This window comes from Stomoxys calcitrans, chromosome 1, assembly GCF_963082655.1.
Source record: "Stomoxys calcitrans chromosome 1, idStoCalc2.1, whole genome shotgun sequence".
NCBI lineage: Eukaryota > Metazoa > Arthropoda > Insecta > Diptera > Muscidae > Stomoxys > Stomoxys calcitrans.
Window position 1 is genome coordinate 1498438 of NC_081552.1, and position 19079 is coordinate 1517516.

Here is a 19079-nt window from a genome sequence, read left to right on the forward strand (position 1 = left end):
TCGCTGTTCATGGAGCTTTCTTCGCTGGAACATAGTTATGTGGAATCGACTGGGGCCATCTCCTGAACCAAAGCCGCATTTTGCCAGTTGAGAGTTTCTGCTCTCTGCTAAACACTTAACATTATTAACATACAAGTAAATAATCCAGTATTTGTTGGAGTGAGTTCTATGTGTGAATTTTTTGTTTTTTCTTTTTTTTAGCATAAAATTACAAACAAAATATCTCTTACTTACTATGAGCGTTTCATTTTCTTTCTATCGAACCTAAGCGAACTAAACAAGTCTTGAGCGTTTTTTTTTTTCATATAAAACTATGTCTTAAAACTAGGGTGGATGTTTGGCGCTTTGCACAAAGGAAAGCTCCATTTTTATGCATGTGGTAGTCTTCAAAGTTTCTAGAATCCAGCTAAGATATTGAGAATTCGTTTACCAGGCTGGCTAAATTGAAAATCTTGGGCGGGTAGAGGGTGGGGGCGGGGGGGGGGGGGGGTGTGGCGATCGTTGCTAAATTAGTACATCATGCCCGGGTGGACAGCACCGCCGCGCTGAAAATATACATTGGGGTTGCTGCTTAACGTTGGCTCCAAAGTTGTATACAAGTTGGTGTCATCGGGTCGTATGAATAAACCTGTGTGAAAGATACAAAGGGGAAACATTAAAATGTTGTTGTTGCTGTTGCTTTTCACACTGCAAAGTTGGGAGCTCCAGCGTGCAAGGACAGACGGCGTGATTATGTCGTTTGCAGCCATCGAGTGTCAGATGTCTCATTCTTACCTGGATATCTAAGGGTTTGTGCTATATGTGCCTGTGTCATGGAGCTCAAAGAGTTGCCCAAGTGTTTCAGTGTTGGCGGAGCCGGCAATTGCGTTATACCAGGCGGTGCGAGTGGTGGCGGTGGTGGGGGTTGTGGGTAGAAGCAGAACGGGTGCGTTGTCAAATGTGCTGGAAAATAGTGATACATACGGGTATAGCTGGGTGGAGCAGCAGTCACCAATGCAACTCGATCTTTTTTGTGGGGATTGGGTGTTTATTTGTTTGTTTTTTGAAAAATATTTATATATCATGGGTGTGTGTGTGTGTGCGTGTGTGCAAAAGTGTGTTGGTATATACATGAACATTGCAATTGGCATGCATTATCGGGAAGGCATTCGCAATTCGCAAACAAAATGCATTTATTCACAATGGTGGATGTAGTGGTGGTGGTGGGGGCCAATGTTGTTCAATTTTTTCCATTTTGATGTTTTCGATGACGTTAATTACATTCAAAACCCATGCAGTGTCCAGAAAGGCCCCCAAGTGGATGTAGCATTGTTTGTAATGTTGTTGCATACGATGGTAATTTAAGTTCATATTATGATTATGTGAAGTGCAGTGATGAGGGTGCATACAAATATATTGGCAAAAACAAAAAAAAAGAACAAAAATAGTAATAAAACAAAAAGAAAATGACAGAAATTGTTATTAATAAAAAAATTATAACTAAAAAAAAAATAACAATAAAGTCCAATCAAAACAGTGAACGAATTGTCCTGATTAAATGATTAAAATAAGATGTTCATAACCGTTGTATCAGTTCCATCAATCATTTCCATATAAAAAAAAAATTATTTTGCTTTTGCCTGTTGTACCAAAAATTTTCATTTAAAAGACACTCCGCAGTACCAACAAAGTGCTAGCGGATACCGGACAAAATTTCAATTTCAGTTAGTCAAGCACCAGCCTCACATTTCACTAAAGGTTAGGTTAGGTTAAAAAGAGGGTGCAGATATCAATCCGCCCCATGACACTACAAAAAAATACGAAAAAACTAGCCTCGAAAAATAAAATCTGAGTTAGGAATTCCGTGCTTCTTACAAAATCCTAAATTGTTTGTCACTGAGGGACCTGCAAACCCTGGTGCGATTCCCCCGGTTGGTCATTTTGTTTTTTTAATTTTAAGTGGTTTCTACACATTTTTTAAATTTAATTAAATTGAGGAACTTATAACTGTGCAATAATGTTGTTGTTGTTGCAGCTGTATGTTGTACACTGAGGCGGCAGCCCTTTGCCGATGAAGGAATCTATCGGGTCAGTACGGTACGTACAACCGGCTGCCATGGAATTAGTGCAATAATGCTTATTGCTTGAGGCAAAAAATCAGTTTTCTGTGTGTATAACCTTTGTTGTCTCTTTTCATACTGCGTCCAACCAAAACCCCGAAATGGGAGATAGGAAATTTGCTTACCAAAATATACTGATAGATACAAGAAAAGCTCACTGACTTATTTTTAGTAACTCGCAAAACAGATCTGCACACAAAAAAAAAACACAACGTTTGGGACTTTTTACGACAAACAAAATACTTTTATTACGATTTTTTTTATTGGAACCGAGTAACGTTTCGCTTCAACATATCAAACGATAGCCATAAGCGTAGCATTATTGAACGTAACTAACTTTGTTTATTGCAAACCCTTTAGCAGCTTCCCCTACGGTAAAAGGACCTTTCTTTTGTTGTTAAACCAAAAACTTTTTAATTGCGAAAGTTCTTCGATAGCCGCAAACGATTATACGTGTACTGGACCAATAGTAATTCCCTTGTGTTTCTCCTACTAGAGAGAATGAGTGAGTATTTGAGCATATAGACCAGAGGTTGCCAAAAATACTCACGCACATAACACAAACGGCTGCCAGGTACAAGAATTTCGAAGGCGCATACATTGTTTGGTAATATTAACGGGATAAAAAAATATCCATCCCAAAGTACGTATTTCAATGTGTGAAAACAACAACGCTCATAAGTAATTTTGGAGTTGTGCGAAGATGGAAGGATTTTAATATACATGTGTATTGTACGTATAACATAGAAGCAAATTCAAATAAACTCTGAAAGAGTTTGAAATTGTACCAACTGAGAGCTGTTTATACTTAACTAAATTTCCCGTGAACATTCCATTAGGGAACAGGGGATACTTCTGTTATATCAATGAGTGCAGTCCGATTTAAGTTTAAGCTCAATGATAAAGGGCCTCCCTTGGTAGAGAAGTTTTAACATGGCAGGATACCACACAAACCAGCATTAGTTAAGAGTTAACCACCCTTGAATATTTTTCTGATGTTCACGCCGAGATTTGCACATAGGCGGACGTGCTAACCTCTGCTTATAATTGTGAAAATTTTGAGTTTGAATTTTAGTACAACATTAAATTGAACTTGGTATCCTTTTCAATATGCACAATCTATTTTATATTTAAAAAAATACTATGTATACACATATAAGCATGACATATAAAAAAATAACAATTTATAAATAAAGAACAACTAGTTGAAACCCCGAATAACAACACAAATTTTGATTGCTGAAAAATAAAAATTTTGGGAGGAACAATTCGAATTGTATAATTTTGTTGCGAAATAAACTTCAATAGTGAAGGACCCGATGGTCATTATAATGGTCTTTCTCGGTACCCCTGACCAGACTGCTGCAACCACAACCATCAATCCCAATGGCAGCCGGTGGTACGTACCGGAATGACCCGATGGAGACCTTCATCGGCACGGACTGCCGCCTCAATGTACAACACACTACTACAACAATTGGTACATTTGTAACACTTGGAAAGTTACAACAATGCTTTGTACCAACTAAAATGAATGCGGATCTGTATAAGGACCGACTAAACTTGTATGGACTTTTCTATAAACGTTGAACGGTTGAAAAAGGCTTATTTTAGATCAAGAAACGTACATTTACTATATCGGCGAGCCATGAATCCGGATTGGAATCCCATTGAAGATCTCTAGGGCATGGTATCTGAGAAGGCACAGATAAATATTTTCTATCCCGAGTAAAAAAATGATATGGTCAGATCCAAATATATCTGGGAAAAGATAAAGTGGGATCTAATTAGATCCAAATGGATCTGTCAGTTCCAATTATATACAATTATATCTGATGCTATATATAACTACATCTTGTAGTAGACATAAATGGTTATGGGACCAGATATAATTGTATCTGCTTTATATAGTTATATCCAAAGAGATGTGCTATAAATATCTATATCTGACCTTCGATATAATTATATCTTGGGCTAGATGTATGTATATCCTTGTGCTTCAAATAACTGATTTTTGTTCTTTCAGTGTTTAAACATAGAAATGCTTTGATTTTATTTTAAATTATATAGCAAATACTATAGTGACATTAGTAATCCTAAAATATTAGGCATTTAACTAACAAAGTTTACAATTCTCAACACGTGAGATATTTTGTCATTTTTTAAAATTTGATCAATATGTGATTGTTGGTGTTATCAATTGGTAATATGTGATATATGGGAGTTTTATTTTCTAAGTGTACTATGGTTACAGAATATAAAATATTAAAAATGCTTTTAATTATATCTGCACATTTCGCCAATTTGAGGCTGTTCATTGTTTTTCGTCCAAAGTTTTTCTTTCCCATCGACAATTGAGATGTTGCCATAAAGGACCCCAGCGTCTGGCGTTTCACTCACTGTTTCAAATGTCATCGAAGTCGAATGAAAACTACTTCTTTAATGGACTCAATATTCTATTTCGGGTGATCGGTCTTTATGGTAGCTATATCCAATGGTCCGATCTGGACAACATTCAACAAGAAGGAAATAAGATAAACAAGTAAAAAGGCCTTAAGTTCGGCCGGGCCGACCAAATACTAATGAGTACAAGTCATTGTTCTATTGTATATAACAAAATATTGGTCTTTTTAGTAGCTATATCTGAAAATAAACCGATCTGAACCATATACGACACGGATGTCGAAGAGCATAACATAAGTCACTGTGTCAAATTTCAGTGAAATCGGTTTATAAATGCGCGTTTTATGGGGCCAAGACTTTAAATCGATATATCGGTCTACATGGCAGCTATATGCAAATCTGAACCGATTTGGACCAAGTTGCAGAAAAATGTCTGAGAGCCTAACACAACGCACTGTCGCAAATTTCGGAGAAATCGGACAATAAATGCGCCTTTTAAGGGCCCAAAACCTTAAATCGAGAAATCGGTTTATATGGCAACTATATTCAAATCTGGACCGATCTGGGCCAAATTGAAGCATGACGTCGAAGAGCCTAACACAACTCACTGTCCCAAATCTCAGTGACATCGGGCAATGAATGCGCCTTTTATGGCCCCAAAACCTAAAACCGAAAGATCGGTCTATATCCAAATCTGAACCGATCTGTGCCATATTGCAGAAATATGTCAAGGGGCCTAACTTAACTCACTGTCCCAAATGTAAATTGCAGCAGGTCATGTAAATTTGTAACACTTCGTGTGCGCTCTATTCTTGTTTTCAAAAAAAAAATATATATATTGAAACTTAAAATCAGTTCAGGCTCACCCTTCAATTTTGATTTTTATCAAGGGAAACCCTAATAAAAATTGTGCAGAATTTCAAATGTTCCTTTTTTATTGCCGCCCGCTGGTGTGCGTTACCGGAGATGATTTATGGATACCACCAGCTACTGTGGTCAGGTAAAAACAAAGAGCCAAAAATTCTTCGAAATATACAAAACTTCATTCTGCTCGTTTTTGGCCCCAGCAGGCCCCAATGTATAAAACAAACCGCAAGTTCAAGACGATAAATGAAATACAAAACTTTCAAAAGAATGACATTGTAGGCAAACGATTTCATGTTGTTGCTTAGAGACTATGGTTTTGTGAAATTGATATTCGTAATCCTCCCCTCAATATGAATATTGACAAATGACCAAAGCAGGCCATTCTAAAGTAATTTGAAAGACATACGCAAATGGTTTGTCTGTTGTTTTCATCACAAAGTTGTATTTGGCAGCAGAACATGTTTAAGGAGCAATTCAAGTTCGCCGAGTACGCGTTTCCATTTGCTTTTATCTGTTTTCTTCAACACATTGTCTCTGGTAATGTTGAGCTGCTAGCATACGCTTTGTCAGGAGGGACACAGAAGCGATTATTGAGTATTCTCAGCTTAAACATAGAAATCTTTCATTTATTTGTTTTAAATTGCTAATTTATTTAAACTGCGATAAACCTTATAGGCCAATAAGCTAAATAATTGATGATTGCAAACCATTGAGATAGGAAATGTGAGTCAAATCTTCTTTGGCGAAACAAAATATAAGACAAACATATAGAACATAGGGTCAAGATTATAAACCTACAGTAGACTCCCAGAAATTCGAACTCTCACAATTGTATCTGATGTAAAGGCATTGGAAAGCGTAAATACTGTCACCCAATGGCTCAAAACTTACGACTTATTTTCTAAGCATAAGCATATGTCTAATCTATTGAATTTTTAAAACGATATGGTTATGTGTAGTATGCATCAACAAAACAACCAACAAGCAGAAAATAGGTCTGTTCGCGCATTTTTCCAGTAAAAATTTGCAGGAGCGTAAAAACAGTCTTTATTCTCTTTTGCTATAATTATTTAAATAAAACAGCTGGTTTTGAAAAAAACATCATCTGTTCGATGCTACATGTTGCTTCTGGGGAAAAACTCCAGCAGAATTTGCAAGCTCTCTTTTATCAAACTCTCAAAATTTTGCTTGCTCTCACGCTCTCTCTCGCTTTCAGCTGCTGGCAAGTAAATAAAGTACGTGCAAATTTGCAGAAATGTTTGAGCACACGAACACACTTAATGTAAACAAGTAAGGACGGGCTAAAGTCGGACGAAGCCGACCTTTTGTTACTCTACACAACATTGGATATGCAGGCCGAATTTAAAATTTGTTCAAATTTTATATGTAGAATTTCGATCAAAATCCGCACATATTGTAGGAGCCATAGAGTAAATCGTTGTGCAATTTTTTGGAAGATCGATTGATAAATGGGTTAGCAAAAGCCTTAAAAGTGAAAATCGGGGGATGCATATATATGGGAGCGATATCTAAAACTGAACAATATTCTATGAAATTCATCACTCATCAGAAGTGTTGTAAGAGAAACCTTCGAAAATTGCCAAAATTCTTCGATTACTGTAAAATTGGTTAAAAAAAAAGATACTTCAATCTTTTTTTTGAAAATTGTGGTCGCTACTAGGTGCAGGAACTGGTCATCGGCGGTGACATTACGGTTAAAGTCAGAGATACATTTTGTACTGTTTGCCAACACACTATTTATAGGCCGATCCTAATCTTTCAAAGCCTCCAAAATGTGGTTGTCTTTGCGAATATCTTAGTTTCATAGTGATTGTGTTTTGGCAAATCAGCATTATTATTTTGATGAAATTTTTTTAATTGCATTAATTTTTGCTCTTAGACTAGTTTTATGATTTCAACAGTTTATTGTTTTTTTCGGTCTATTGATTTTAAATGACTTTTATTTCTATAAAACTATATGTTAAATATTTCACCCTCACAAACAAACGTCTGAACTTTAAGAAAGACACAGACAATTGTGCACAAATTCACAGGAATTTGGTACAAAAATACAGACAAAAATGAGAAAGTGAATTGTGCGATGACCTCGCGCCAAACCACGAAGACAAAGTTAAGAAAAGATGTCCGGTAAAAATTGTCGTATAGGCTTTTAATTTCCACCATGTCTTTATAAGTCCTTAAGTTTTCCTAATTTATTGGAGGTAGAATAGCAAAAGGTTGTAAAACTTAAAATCGGAAACACTAAGAGATTTGTACGTTATGGCAGTTGTAAACTTTTTTTTTTTTTCTTTTTTTTGCCTACTAATTGATGTCAAATGACCTAGCGGCAAATGTAAGTGTAATATAAAACTTGCTCTCATAGAAAAGAGTCTGCTGACTAATATTGCTTTAACACATTTCCTTTCAATTAAGGTGGGTACTAAGTTCGTGTTTCATAGTGAAAATTAACATTTTTGGAGATTACTTTTTGTTGATCATAGATTTTGTAGCAAAAAGACTTTCTGATTTCATTCACTAGGGCATTCCCATTATTTATGATAGTGTTTTAATAAAAGTGTTATGTAATAAGTGACATTTGGTTAAACTCCCAGATGAATTTTGTACTGTTTGCCAACACACAATTCATAGGTCGATCCTAATCTTTCAGAGCCTTCAAAATGTGGTTGTCTTTGCGAATATCATAGTTTCAAAGTGATAGTTTTGAAAGCCACCGCGTGGATTCGAATCCAGGTGAGACCATCAGAAAAAATTTTCAACGGTGATTTTCCCCTCCTAATGCTGGCAACATTTGTGGGGTACTATGCCATGTAAAAATTCTCTCCAAAGAGGTGTCGCACTCCGGCACGCCGTTCGGACTCGACTAAAGAAAAGGAGGCCTCTTACCATAGAGCTTAGAACTTGAATCGGACTCCACTCACTGATATGTGAGAAGTTTGCCCCTGTTCCTTAGTGGAATGTTCATGGGCAAAATTTGCATTTTGCATTTGCTTTAGAGGGATGGATTTTTGCTTAGTGTTCCGTATGACATATGCGATTCAGACAGCGGATCTGATTAAATGAAGATTTTTAAATGATATTCTCAAAATGCTGATGACTTTGTGCATTATGCAGCTATTCTATTGTAGTTTATATGATTTTCTACATGGACAATTTGTGGGGCCAAATTTAAGAATTTGCAATTTTATTTTTAGTTCAGTGCACCTTTGGGCACGTCCCATATAAATCGCATTTATTAGTCCAATTGTAGGCATACAAACAGACAGCCAAATGATTTTGGTCGAAAACAAAAAAACGAAACCAAGCAACAAGAGAAACAACAACGACAATGACAGCAAATTTAACGCAACATAAAGTGGGTGGACAAGAACAAGATCAGAACCTTGTGTTTTTACAGCGAATACAGCACGTGAGGTTGGAAAGCAGCAACAAAGCACGAATAGGCGGACGACGACGAGCGAGTGGAGAACAAACAAGCAATCTGATGCCAAATTTGGGTACTCCTTCCTTGGGACATGACTTTTAATGTGAACGATGCCGGCCAAACGAAACGAAGCTGGCGTCTAACAGTTGACTGATGTTTACAAGAAGATTGTCATTGGATTAACATGTTTTTGTGTTTCTCCTTTAACTTTGTCGCCTGCCGTGGTCGTCGTTATTGTGACAGTGCTGACTGTGTGTGTGTGTGTGTGTGTGTATAGCAGTTTCAATGCCGACGAAAGATTTGCCATGTTCCAGCGGAGCGAAGCCATTTAAATGAAATTTCTATGATTTACCAAATCCAAAGATAAGCGAGCAAATACAAAACTTAACTAATTGGCCATGCTTTAGGGTCATTGTCATCGTCATCGTCATCGTCATCGTCATCGCCAAGTTGAATGCTGCTCCACGGTTAGATTTTCAATGTACGGCGGCGGGTGGTTGAGACGACACACCAACCACAAATGAATAGAACAAAAAAATGCTTGGAGCACAAAGCGTGACTGAAGACCCGCTCCAAACCAGCACGGTGAACAGCCTGGAGAAGAAATCTCAACCCAGCAACTCTATACCCGCCATACTACAGTCGCCCTCCCAATCTATGCTCTACAAAATGTTAAAGCCAACACAAAGAAGAAGTGGTGTAGCCTATGCTGCCGTGAACATTAAACGCGCGTTTGGCAAATTTCAATGCGAGAAATGGCTGTAATTACATTGACAAGTCCATATTCAAATCGGAGCCACGTTGTTATCGCTCATTGCTTATTTATTTCAACGTGGCCATTCCATACAGACACATAGTGTGTATAATGTTCTCAGTGAAGTGTTCTGCATCTCAGCACTTATTTGGCACACCGAAAACCAAGTGGCGGCCCTTGGAAGTTAAAGTTATGCAGCATGAACATGTTTGTAATTCTATGCCAAAATTTTATTCTCGAGTATGTGAACTTGAGGAATGTTTTCATAGACTTGAAAAACGATTTGTTTGTGTTTGATGAACGTTTTTTTTTTTTCCTTTTTGTTTTTGACGTTATCAGATTCATAATTTTTGATGAAAGTCTCGATTTCGGCTCGCAACCACAAAAGTCTCTGTGTCAAAGTTTCATGTTTCATTAGCTGCACACAGAAAATTGGTACATTGTGGACATGGATCTTTTGCGAAGGATGGACAGTTTAAAAACTTTTCCATGTACTGCGGAGACAATATTGGATTATATAACTTTATTAATAAAGTATTTTGAACTCAATGAACAGCAACATTTCTAAAAGCATTTCTCTAAGAGTGAAACTTTGGGCAGCACTCAAAGTTAGTAGGCAATTAAGTTCAAGACTGGGTCTCGCTTGTTTCTTAGTATAAAACGACTTTCGCAGTGGCGAAGCCTAAAACTAACATTAGAATGTAGTGTTGTTCAAATGTTTTGCACTTAAAATCCATTGAGGCAAGTGCAGGGACCAAACTCGGACACAAAAGTTTGTTGATATCAATAAACAGTTGATGGGTATCAACATTTTTATACCTTCCACCATAGGATGGGGGTATACTAATATCGTCATTCCGTTTGTAACACCTCGAAATGTGCGTCTAAGACCCCACAAAGTATATATATTCTTGAACGTCATGCCATTTTAAGTCGATCTAGCCATGTCCGTCTGTCTGTCAAAAGCACGCTAACTTACGAAGCTGTAAAGCGAGGCCCTTGAAATTTTGCACAAATACTTCTTATTGGTCAGTTGGTATTGTAAATGGACCAAATCGGTCCATATTTTGATATAGCTGCCATATAAATCGATCTTGGGTCTTGACTGCATGAACTTCTGGAGGGCGCAATTCATATTTTGAAATTTTGTACGTGGTGTTTTGGCATCACCTTCAACAATTGTGCTAAGTATAGTTGAAATCGGTTCATAACTGAATTTAGCTGCCATATAAACCGATATCCCGATTAGACTTCTTGAGCTTCTAGATAGCGCAATTCTTATCCGATTTCCTGAAATTTCCCATATATCGTTTTGGTATGACTTCCAACAATTGTGCCAAGTATGATCTAAATCAGTCTGCAACCTAATATAGCCGCCATATGAACCGATTTCCCGATTAGACTTCTTGGGCTTCTGGAGAGCGTAATTCTTATCCAATTTGGTTGAAATTTGGGATATGTGCCAACAACTATGCAAAGTATGGTCTAATCTGATATAGCTGCCATATAAACCAATCTCCCAATTTGACTTTCTGAGCAACTGGAGGGCGCGATATTTACTCGATTTGTCAGCTGTCCCTGAGAGCGTTAATCAGTCTGGTGATCTCTTCCTTCCACGATCTTCTCACACCCACTTCTCATAATTTTGTTTCTTCTTCCCTCAAAATATATACGTACTGTCGGCAAAAAGTAGGGTGAACTTTCAATAAAAACTTCGCGTGGGTAACGTTTCGAACTCGAACTTTTTTTTGTTGGGTTTGCACAACTGTTAAAGACATCTGGGCCAATTTTCATGTCAATTTCAGTACGCTTGTGAACTTTTCGATTTTTGATTGCGAAACGAAATTTCAGCTGTGGAAGGCCTTTGGCGATTCTATGCGGTACAAATACTTCAAAGAGGGTCGGTAACGTGTGATCACTTCTAGCGCTCCTGATGACCATCGACGTCAACAGATGATCAACACGTCTATGAAGTGAAGGAATTAGTGGTCAAGAATCGTCGGTTGACTGAAATGATCGGAAAATCAGAAGGATCTGTGAAAACCATTTTGAAAGGAGGCACTGATGGCTATACCGGAAAGGGGCAATTTGGCATGTTTCGAGGATTGGAACAAACATTGCCATAAGTGTAGTTTATCGGGATGGGATTACTTTAATAAGATGAAATTGGTTTTCAAGAGTAAATAAAGATTTTACAAGAAAAAATCCCTTACTTACAATATGTTGAGCCTCAGTAGATGTACGGCCCATTTGGTCGTATCATGGACTTCTCTACGAAATTTGTTACTAAAAAACGTTTGGCAAAATAGCAGTTTTTGTCTGCTTTACTTTGGTTGACCAGATAAGATTTTGACCTTCTCCAAATTTGGTAATCAAATGCAAATTTTGCTCATGCAGAATTGTTGCCAGCATTAGCAGGGGAAAACCACCGCTGATAATTTTTTTTGATTCGAACCCAGACGGACATGCTAACCTCTGCTCTGCGGTGGCCTTGGTAATCATGATTTTAATAACGTAAATAAATCCCATTTTGCAGGATTTATTTTTAAATTCCAAATAAACCCAATTTTATGGCTAAATTATCGATAAAAGTACCAAAATATGCAACTGGTTTTCAAGAATTGCGTACGAATGTGTGTGTCATGCCCATTCATGTATAGGCATGTACGCTTGTGTATGTCACTTAAATGCCCTAAAACACAGTGTAAACGGACAGGATTTGTTTTTGTTTGTTTGTTTTTCAATGTAAACGTGTTAAAAGTCTCTGTTTCTTGGCAACATTGTTGGGGATTAACCTCAACCTAGCATTGCCCTAGCCCAATACTCAACCCCTCACATTAGCCACCAAGCAACGGTTATCCGTTGGCCTAATCAGGGAATACTTGATCTAAGACCGCAAGTAATGAGCCGGAAAAAAAGTTCACCCGAACACGACTTTGTCCTTGATCTAAGGATTTTGATAATGATTGCGAGCCAAATGAGCAAAGCTATACACTAACAGATACAACCTTCCGATTCGAACTTCGATGACTTTCAATTTCCTATTTTTTGAAAAATTCAAAAATTAACTAAAAATTTTAGCTCTATATTTGCAACATCTAAAGACGCTCCTTTTGGCAAGGCTTTTCTGTGTCTTTAACGAAGTCTGTGTCCTTGTCCCAAAGTCAAATTACTTACTTTCAACGATACCTTTTGACCTTCATTCAATGGTATTCCCACTTAAGTGGGAATGTTTAAAATTAAAGATGAATGTTTTATTCATAGATTATGAGAAGCCCTTGCTGCCACTTTTCTCATTGAGAGTTAGCAGGTTTCTAAAATCTTTATATTAGAAATATTATATTGGGTTTATTTCAACTTTGGTCCATATCTAAAGAAACTAATTGTAAAAATTATCCCAACACACATCTGATATGGACATGGAAGATGCATCAGTTAATTATTGCAACGACGGTCACTCTCAGTGACTCTGAAAACCAAACACAATCTACTCTGGTCGACTTTGTGTAGGTAGCATGTCCTCAGCAAGCGTCCATGTTGCACGGCTACTGGTGTTAAAATGCTCATAGTCGTTCGGTGAGCGGTTGGTGCGGTTTTTACAAAAATCATGCAACAGCATCACATAATCCCCGAGTAATGCAATCCATAACCATTAACGAGTTAGTTATGAGCATGTGGCTGCGTTTAGCAATGACTTTGGTGTTTGGCCACAAACGATTTCAATGAAATTGAAAACAAATGAAAAGCCTCAGTCAGCTCTGCGGTACTCGCAAGTGGGGTAAGACAAAGGCCACATAAACAGCAGCGCCAACTCTTGAACTGCCGTTGTTGCTGCGTCTACGGTTCCCTGCTACATGGAACAGGTTGTGCCAACCGTATCCAGATGTCGAGTTTTTAGGCACCAGACGACAATGTAATATCAGAATAACCAATTCTACTTAGCTCGGCAGCAGTAACAACAGCAACAGCACTGCGAGTGTGAGTGCGAAGCTGGATGATGCCAGCTAAATGTTTAGCTGGAGCAACTCGGTAATGACTAATGTGCCACGGAGTGCGAGTCGTATTTCCAAAGTGGTAACTAAGTAAGCAAGTAACACAATATGCACATTCAGGCGAATAACATTCACATGTGCACAGATGTACCACAGATAGATAGATAGATGGATGGATGTGTGGCCATGCACCATTGCCCCCCAACCCATGCGCCCCCTTTGCAACCACCAACCACCAACCGCCAGACCCGGCAACTGGTCTATTGGGAATTTAATGAATGAACAGCTAAACAACCCAGAGAAGTATTTTCGAGTAAATAAACTAGTAACCGGCATTTTTATACAGTTTTCTTCAGTAATTACTCGTTCATGAAGACAGTCAGACGGACGAATACTGCTCTGCAGTAAACGTGATATTTTTGTCGTTCAGCCGCCACCACAGGTATCCTAGTTTCGCCAGACAGGTTTTCCCATAGCAAAACTCTGCGAAAAATATGTTGCAACAAATTGATTTATTGGCTTATGGTTATTAGATAATGGCGTCACAACCAAGTCAACATATTCAAGCGGTGGACGGACGCCATGCAGCATACAAACAGCAAATGATAATAAAATACTTTAATATCTATTTTGCGTTCGAAAATGTCCAAATGTATTAAATAAGATTTTATTTTCAAACGCTACCGTTAGCTTTCATTCTTTCCCTATGGGCTCCATTGTGGTCACACACATTAATAATTTCTTATTTTGCCCCAAAGCTTAATTAACGCTGCCTTGATGAATCCATACATTTTTAATTTTCTAAAGAATCTTTGCCTATTCTTTAACTATCGCACTCGCAAGAACACGTTGAGCTTTGAGAAATAACAAATTTAAGGATATATCCGTTCTGTTATTTGGGTGGTAAGAAAACTGCGATGAAACATAGTTTTTGACTTTTTGTACCCACCGCCATAGGGTGGGGGGTATGTATACTAGTCTAGTCATTCCGTTTGTAACACCTCGAAATATTGATATGCGATCCCATAAAGTACATATATTCCGGATCGTCTCGACCTACTGAGTCGATCTAGCCATGTCCGTCCGTCTGTCGAAATCACGATAGCGATCAAACGCGTAAAGCTAGAAGCTTGAAATTTTGCACAGGTACTTCTTATTGATGTAGGTCGTTGAGGATTGCAAATGGGTCATATCGGTTCAGATTTGTATATAGCCTCATATAAACCCATCCGCCGATTTGACTTCTTGCGCCCCTAGGAACTTCAATTTTCATCCCACTTGACTAAAATTTGGAACAAAGACTTGTTTTATGACTTCCAGCATCCATGCCAATCATGATCCGAATCGGTCTATAAACAGATATAACCCCCATATAAACCGATACCTGGTTTTGACTTCTTAAGCTCCTCGAATCCTCAATTTTCATCCGATTTGGCTGAAATTGGGAACAAATACTTGTGTTATGACTTCAACATCCACGCCAAGTACGATCCTAGTCAGTCTATTAACTGATATAGCCTCCATATAAACGGATCCCCGGATTTGATTCCTTAGCCCCTAGAAACTTAAATTTTCATCCCATTTGACTGAAATTTGGAATAAAGACTTGTGTTATGACTTCCAACATCCATGCCAAGTAAACAGTGATTATTTAGCTACACAACGCAACACTGGTTTTAACAGCTCACGCACGTTTCATGTTTTGTTTCATTGTCAAACATATTCAGTTTGGTCTATAATTTATCCATGAATCGTCTTACAAACGAACAACGCTTGCAAATTATTAAATTTTATTATCAAAATTAATTGTTAAGAAAGTTCATAGCGCGCTTCTTCCGGACAAAGCTCATATTTGGCTCAGTGGGTACATAAATAAGCAGAATAGTCGATTTTGGAGTGAAGATCCGCCATAAGCATTGCAGTGCTACAAATGCACCAATGGTCTGGTAACATCATTAGCCCGTACTTCTTCAAAGATGATGCGAATCGTAACGTAACTGTGAATGGTGAGCGCTACCGTGAGATGATATCCAACTTGTTTTTGCCCAAAGTGCAAGAGCTTGACTTGCATGACATGTGGTTTCAACAACACGGTGCCACATGCCACACAGCACGCGTAAAAATAAATCGAATTCGGTGAACATTTTAGTTCAGGTCCTGAGCATTGGCCGCCTACATCGTGCGATTTAACGCCTTTAGACTATTTGTGTGTGGCTATGTTAAAGCTCATGTCTATACAGACAAGCCCGCTTCAATTGACGCATTGGAAGACAACATAGAAGAATTTATTCGTTAGATACCGACTGAAATGTTGGAAAGAGTGTGCCAAAATTAGACGGATGGATGGACCATTTAAGACGCAGTCAAGGTCAACATTTGCATGAAATTATCTTCAAACATTAAATTATATGGATTTTAAATTATATTATGGATTCGATTCAAATGAAGATTTCATACATTTTTCTGAATTTTATGTGTATTTTTTCCTATAGCTCTTAAAAAATCACCCTTTATAAAACGAATCGGTCTATAAACAGGTATAGCCACCCTATTAACCGATCCCCGTTTTTGAATTCTTAAGCCCCTAGAAGCCTACATTTTCACCTGATTTGGTTGAAATTTGACACAAAAACCTTTTTTATCGTACATCAGTGCCATGTTTCCGAATCGGTCAATATGGGTACATAGGCCCCCTATGTACCGTTATCCCGATTTGACTTCTTTAGACCATTGAAGCCTCAATCAATTCCCGATTTTATTGCTAGAAAATAATTCAAATATAAAGCGTACCTTTTTAGCGGAATCCATGGGTACCCAAGATTCAGCTCGGCCGAACCTCCCAGTAAACCAAATTTCGGATCTCAGACATTTCTGTACACATTCTGAACTCTTCCAACAAGATCTTACCGTTGCGAATTCTGTTTGGTTTTCTGAGGGATTTTTCCGACAGTTCTGAAAGGAGACCTGAACGATTTCTGTACGTCTTGTCGTATGAGTTTTTTTTTTTTGAAATTTTCGTCCGACAGTTCGAAAAGAATTCTGAGCGATTTCTTGAGAGCTTATTTGTAGGATTTTTTCTGAAAGTTCTTAAAGAATTCTAAGCGATATCTGATAGTCTTGTCGTACATTTTTTTAATTTTTTCTTCCGACACATCGGAAATAATTCTGAACGATTTCTGGACTGTTTGTCTGTAGGAATTTGTTTTTGACAGTTCTGAAAGAATTCTGAACGATGTCTGAACGTCCAGCTGTATGTTTTTTTTATTTTTCCTCCGACAGTGGTAGGAATTCTGATCCATCTTTGATTTCTATGTCGGATGTTTTTGTCGTTTTGTGTTTACTTTCTCACATATTTATTTGTTTGAACTGTTAGGAATTTTTGTTCCGACAGTTCAGAAGGAATTCTGAACGACGTCTGAAGTCATTGCGAATGTTTATGTCTTTTATTGTGCTTGCTTGATTGCATTTTTTGTCTGTGAACCATTGGATGCTACCGTAGCACAGATATTAACATGCTCGCCTATATCGCTGAGTGCCTGGGTTCGAACCCTGGCGAGAACATCAAACAAATTTTTCAGTCGTAGTTATTCCATGCTGGTGACATTTGAGAGGAACTATGCCATGTTAAAACTTCTCCTGTTCGGACTGCGCTGCGAGATTCTTAATAAAATGTTCAAGACCAAATTTGCAATTTGAACTGTCGGAAAACACATTTGAATACTGTAAGAATTCTTTCGGAATTACTTAGAACTCGATAAGTCGTCCAGTCCAGAATTCGGTCAGAAATTGATACAACTAGTCAGAGGTAATGGTGGCTACATTTGAAATTTAAGCACATTTTCAATTCGACGACTTAGTCTGGTCGTGGATTTTTTAGAAAATGTCGTCAAAACTTGTTTTTCGAAGAAGAAGGAGTAAATGTTTCATTTTCGTACAATAAATAGAATTAAATGGAAATATTTTCATAGCTCGTTGAAAAACTCAAATATTTAATAAATATTTTAAAAATTTTTATAATTCATCTTATGTTTCGATTTTACAAGGATGTAATTTAAAATTTTTTTTAAAATTTTCTTCAATTTGCGTATTTTTAACGAGTTTAAACAACAGTAGACTAAATAACTACTACTATTATACGTATGCTTTTATACAAAAAACCAGTAAGGAAGGGCAAAAGTCGGGCGTTGTCGACTGTATTATACCCTACACCTATAAGTACAATGTGGGAGCTATATCCAATTCTGATCCAATTTTGATCGACCTCGGCGAGCAAATATGTTCAAACTGTAATAACTACGGTTGACAAATGACAACATTATTGGAAATGGCCCAAAATCTGACAAACATATATATAGGAGCTACATCTGAGACGATTTCGAGCAAACTTCTCAGACAATAAGAAGTTTGCCAGGCGTTGTACAAAGTTTTGGGAAAATTGGTTAATAAATGCGATTTCAATGGTTTTGGAGTGAAAATCGGGCGATATATATAAATGAGAGCTATATCTAAATCTGAACCGATTTCTATGAAATTCACCAGTAATGTCGAGTTCCAAATCCGTTCCGCCAAATTTCGAGGGAATGGGTTAACAAGTGACCATTTTATTGCATTATTATTGCAAATCGGACGAACATATATATGGGGCTATAATCTGAACCGATTTCAAGCAAACTTCTCATATATTGTGGTAGCCGTTGAGGAAGGCGTTGTACAAAATTTTGGAAAGATTGTTCAATAAATGCGCTTGCAATGGCTCCAGGAGGGATAATCGGGCTATATATATATATACATGAGAGCTATATCTAAATCTGAACCGATTTCTATGAAATTCACCAGTAATGTCGAGAGTCAAATTTCGAGAGAGTCGGTTAACAAATGACCTTTTTATTGCATTATTACTGCAAATCGGACGAACATATATATGGGAGCTAATCCGTTTTTTCCAATTTCAATAGGCTTCGTCTCTAGGCCGAAAAACATGCCTGTACCAAATTTGAAGACGATCGGATGAAAATTGCGACCTGTAGTTTGTACACAAATTAACATGGACAGACGGACGGACAGACAGACAGACAGACGGACATAGCTAAATCGAATCAGAAAGTGATTCTGGATCGATCCGTATGCTTATCAATGGGTCTATCTCTCTTCTTTTTGGGTGTTACAAATTAATTTACTAAGTTATAATACCCTGTACCACAGTAGTAGTGTAGGGTATAATTAATGCGTAAAATTGGCCAATTGTTTACTAATATGCAGCATATATGCTTCAATAATTATTCAAAAGTTCAAAAATTTTGTATAGATTTATTCAAAAGTTTAAAATTTCTAATTTAATGCCAGCAGACAGTGTTTACTGATATCTGCCAAGATATATTTTCTAATTTTTTCTAACGAAAACCATAAAATACTTCAAAGATTTGCAGAATATTTGTACGTAACTTTTCATAGTTAATCGAATTTGAATACTTTTTGTGCTAATTGGCCTATTTGCACCATAGACCCTATGTGACGACCTCACT

The 19079-nt window shown here is 37.4% G+C and overlaps 2 protein-coding genes across 8 annotated transcripts in view; one reads left to right on the plus strand and one right to left on the minus strand.

The window, feature by feature from the left end:
- Positions 1–19079, plus strand: part of LOC106096158 (cyclic AMP response element-binding protein A) — a 326488-nt gene that overhangs the window by 115448 nt on the left and 191961 nt on the right. The window lies entirely within an intron of this gene.
- Positions 490–19079, minus strand: part of LOC106096157 (uncharacterized) — a 39895-nt gene continuing 21305 nt past the window's right edge. The window contains exons 2-3 of one of the 3 annotated variants that reach the window (XM_013263745.2): positions 775–1005; positions 490–628 (exon numbers count right to left, since the gene is read on the minus strand). In XM_013263745.2, the coding sequence (XP_013119199.1) occupies positions 510–628; positions 775–1005 (350 nt within the window). In that variant the 3' untranslated portion in view covers positions 490–509. The remainder of the gene's footprint in view (positions 629–774; positions 1006–19079) is intronic. The other 2 variants (XM_013263746.2, XM_013263747.2) reach the window with 2 other exon arrangements.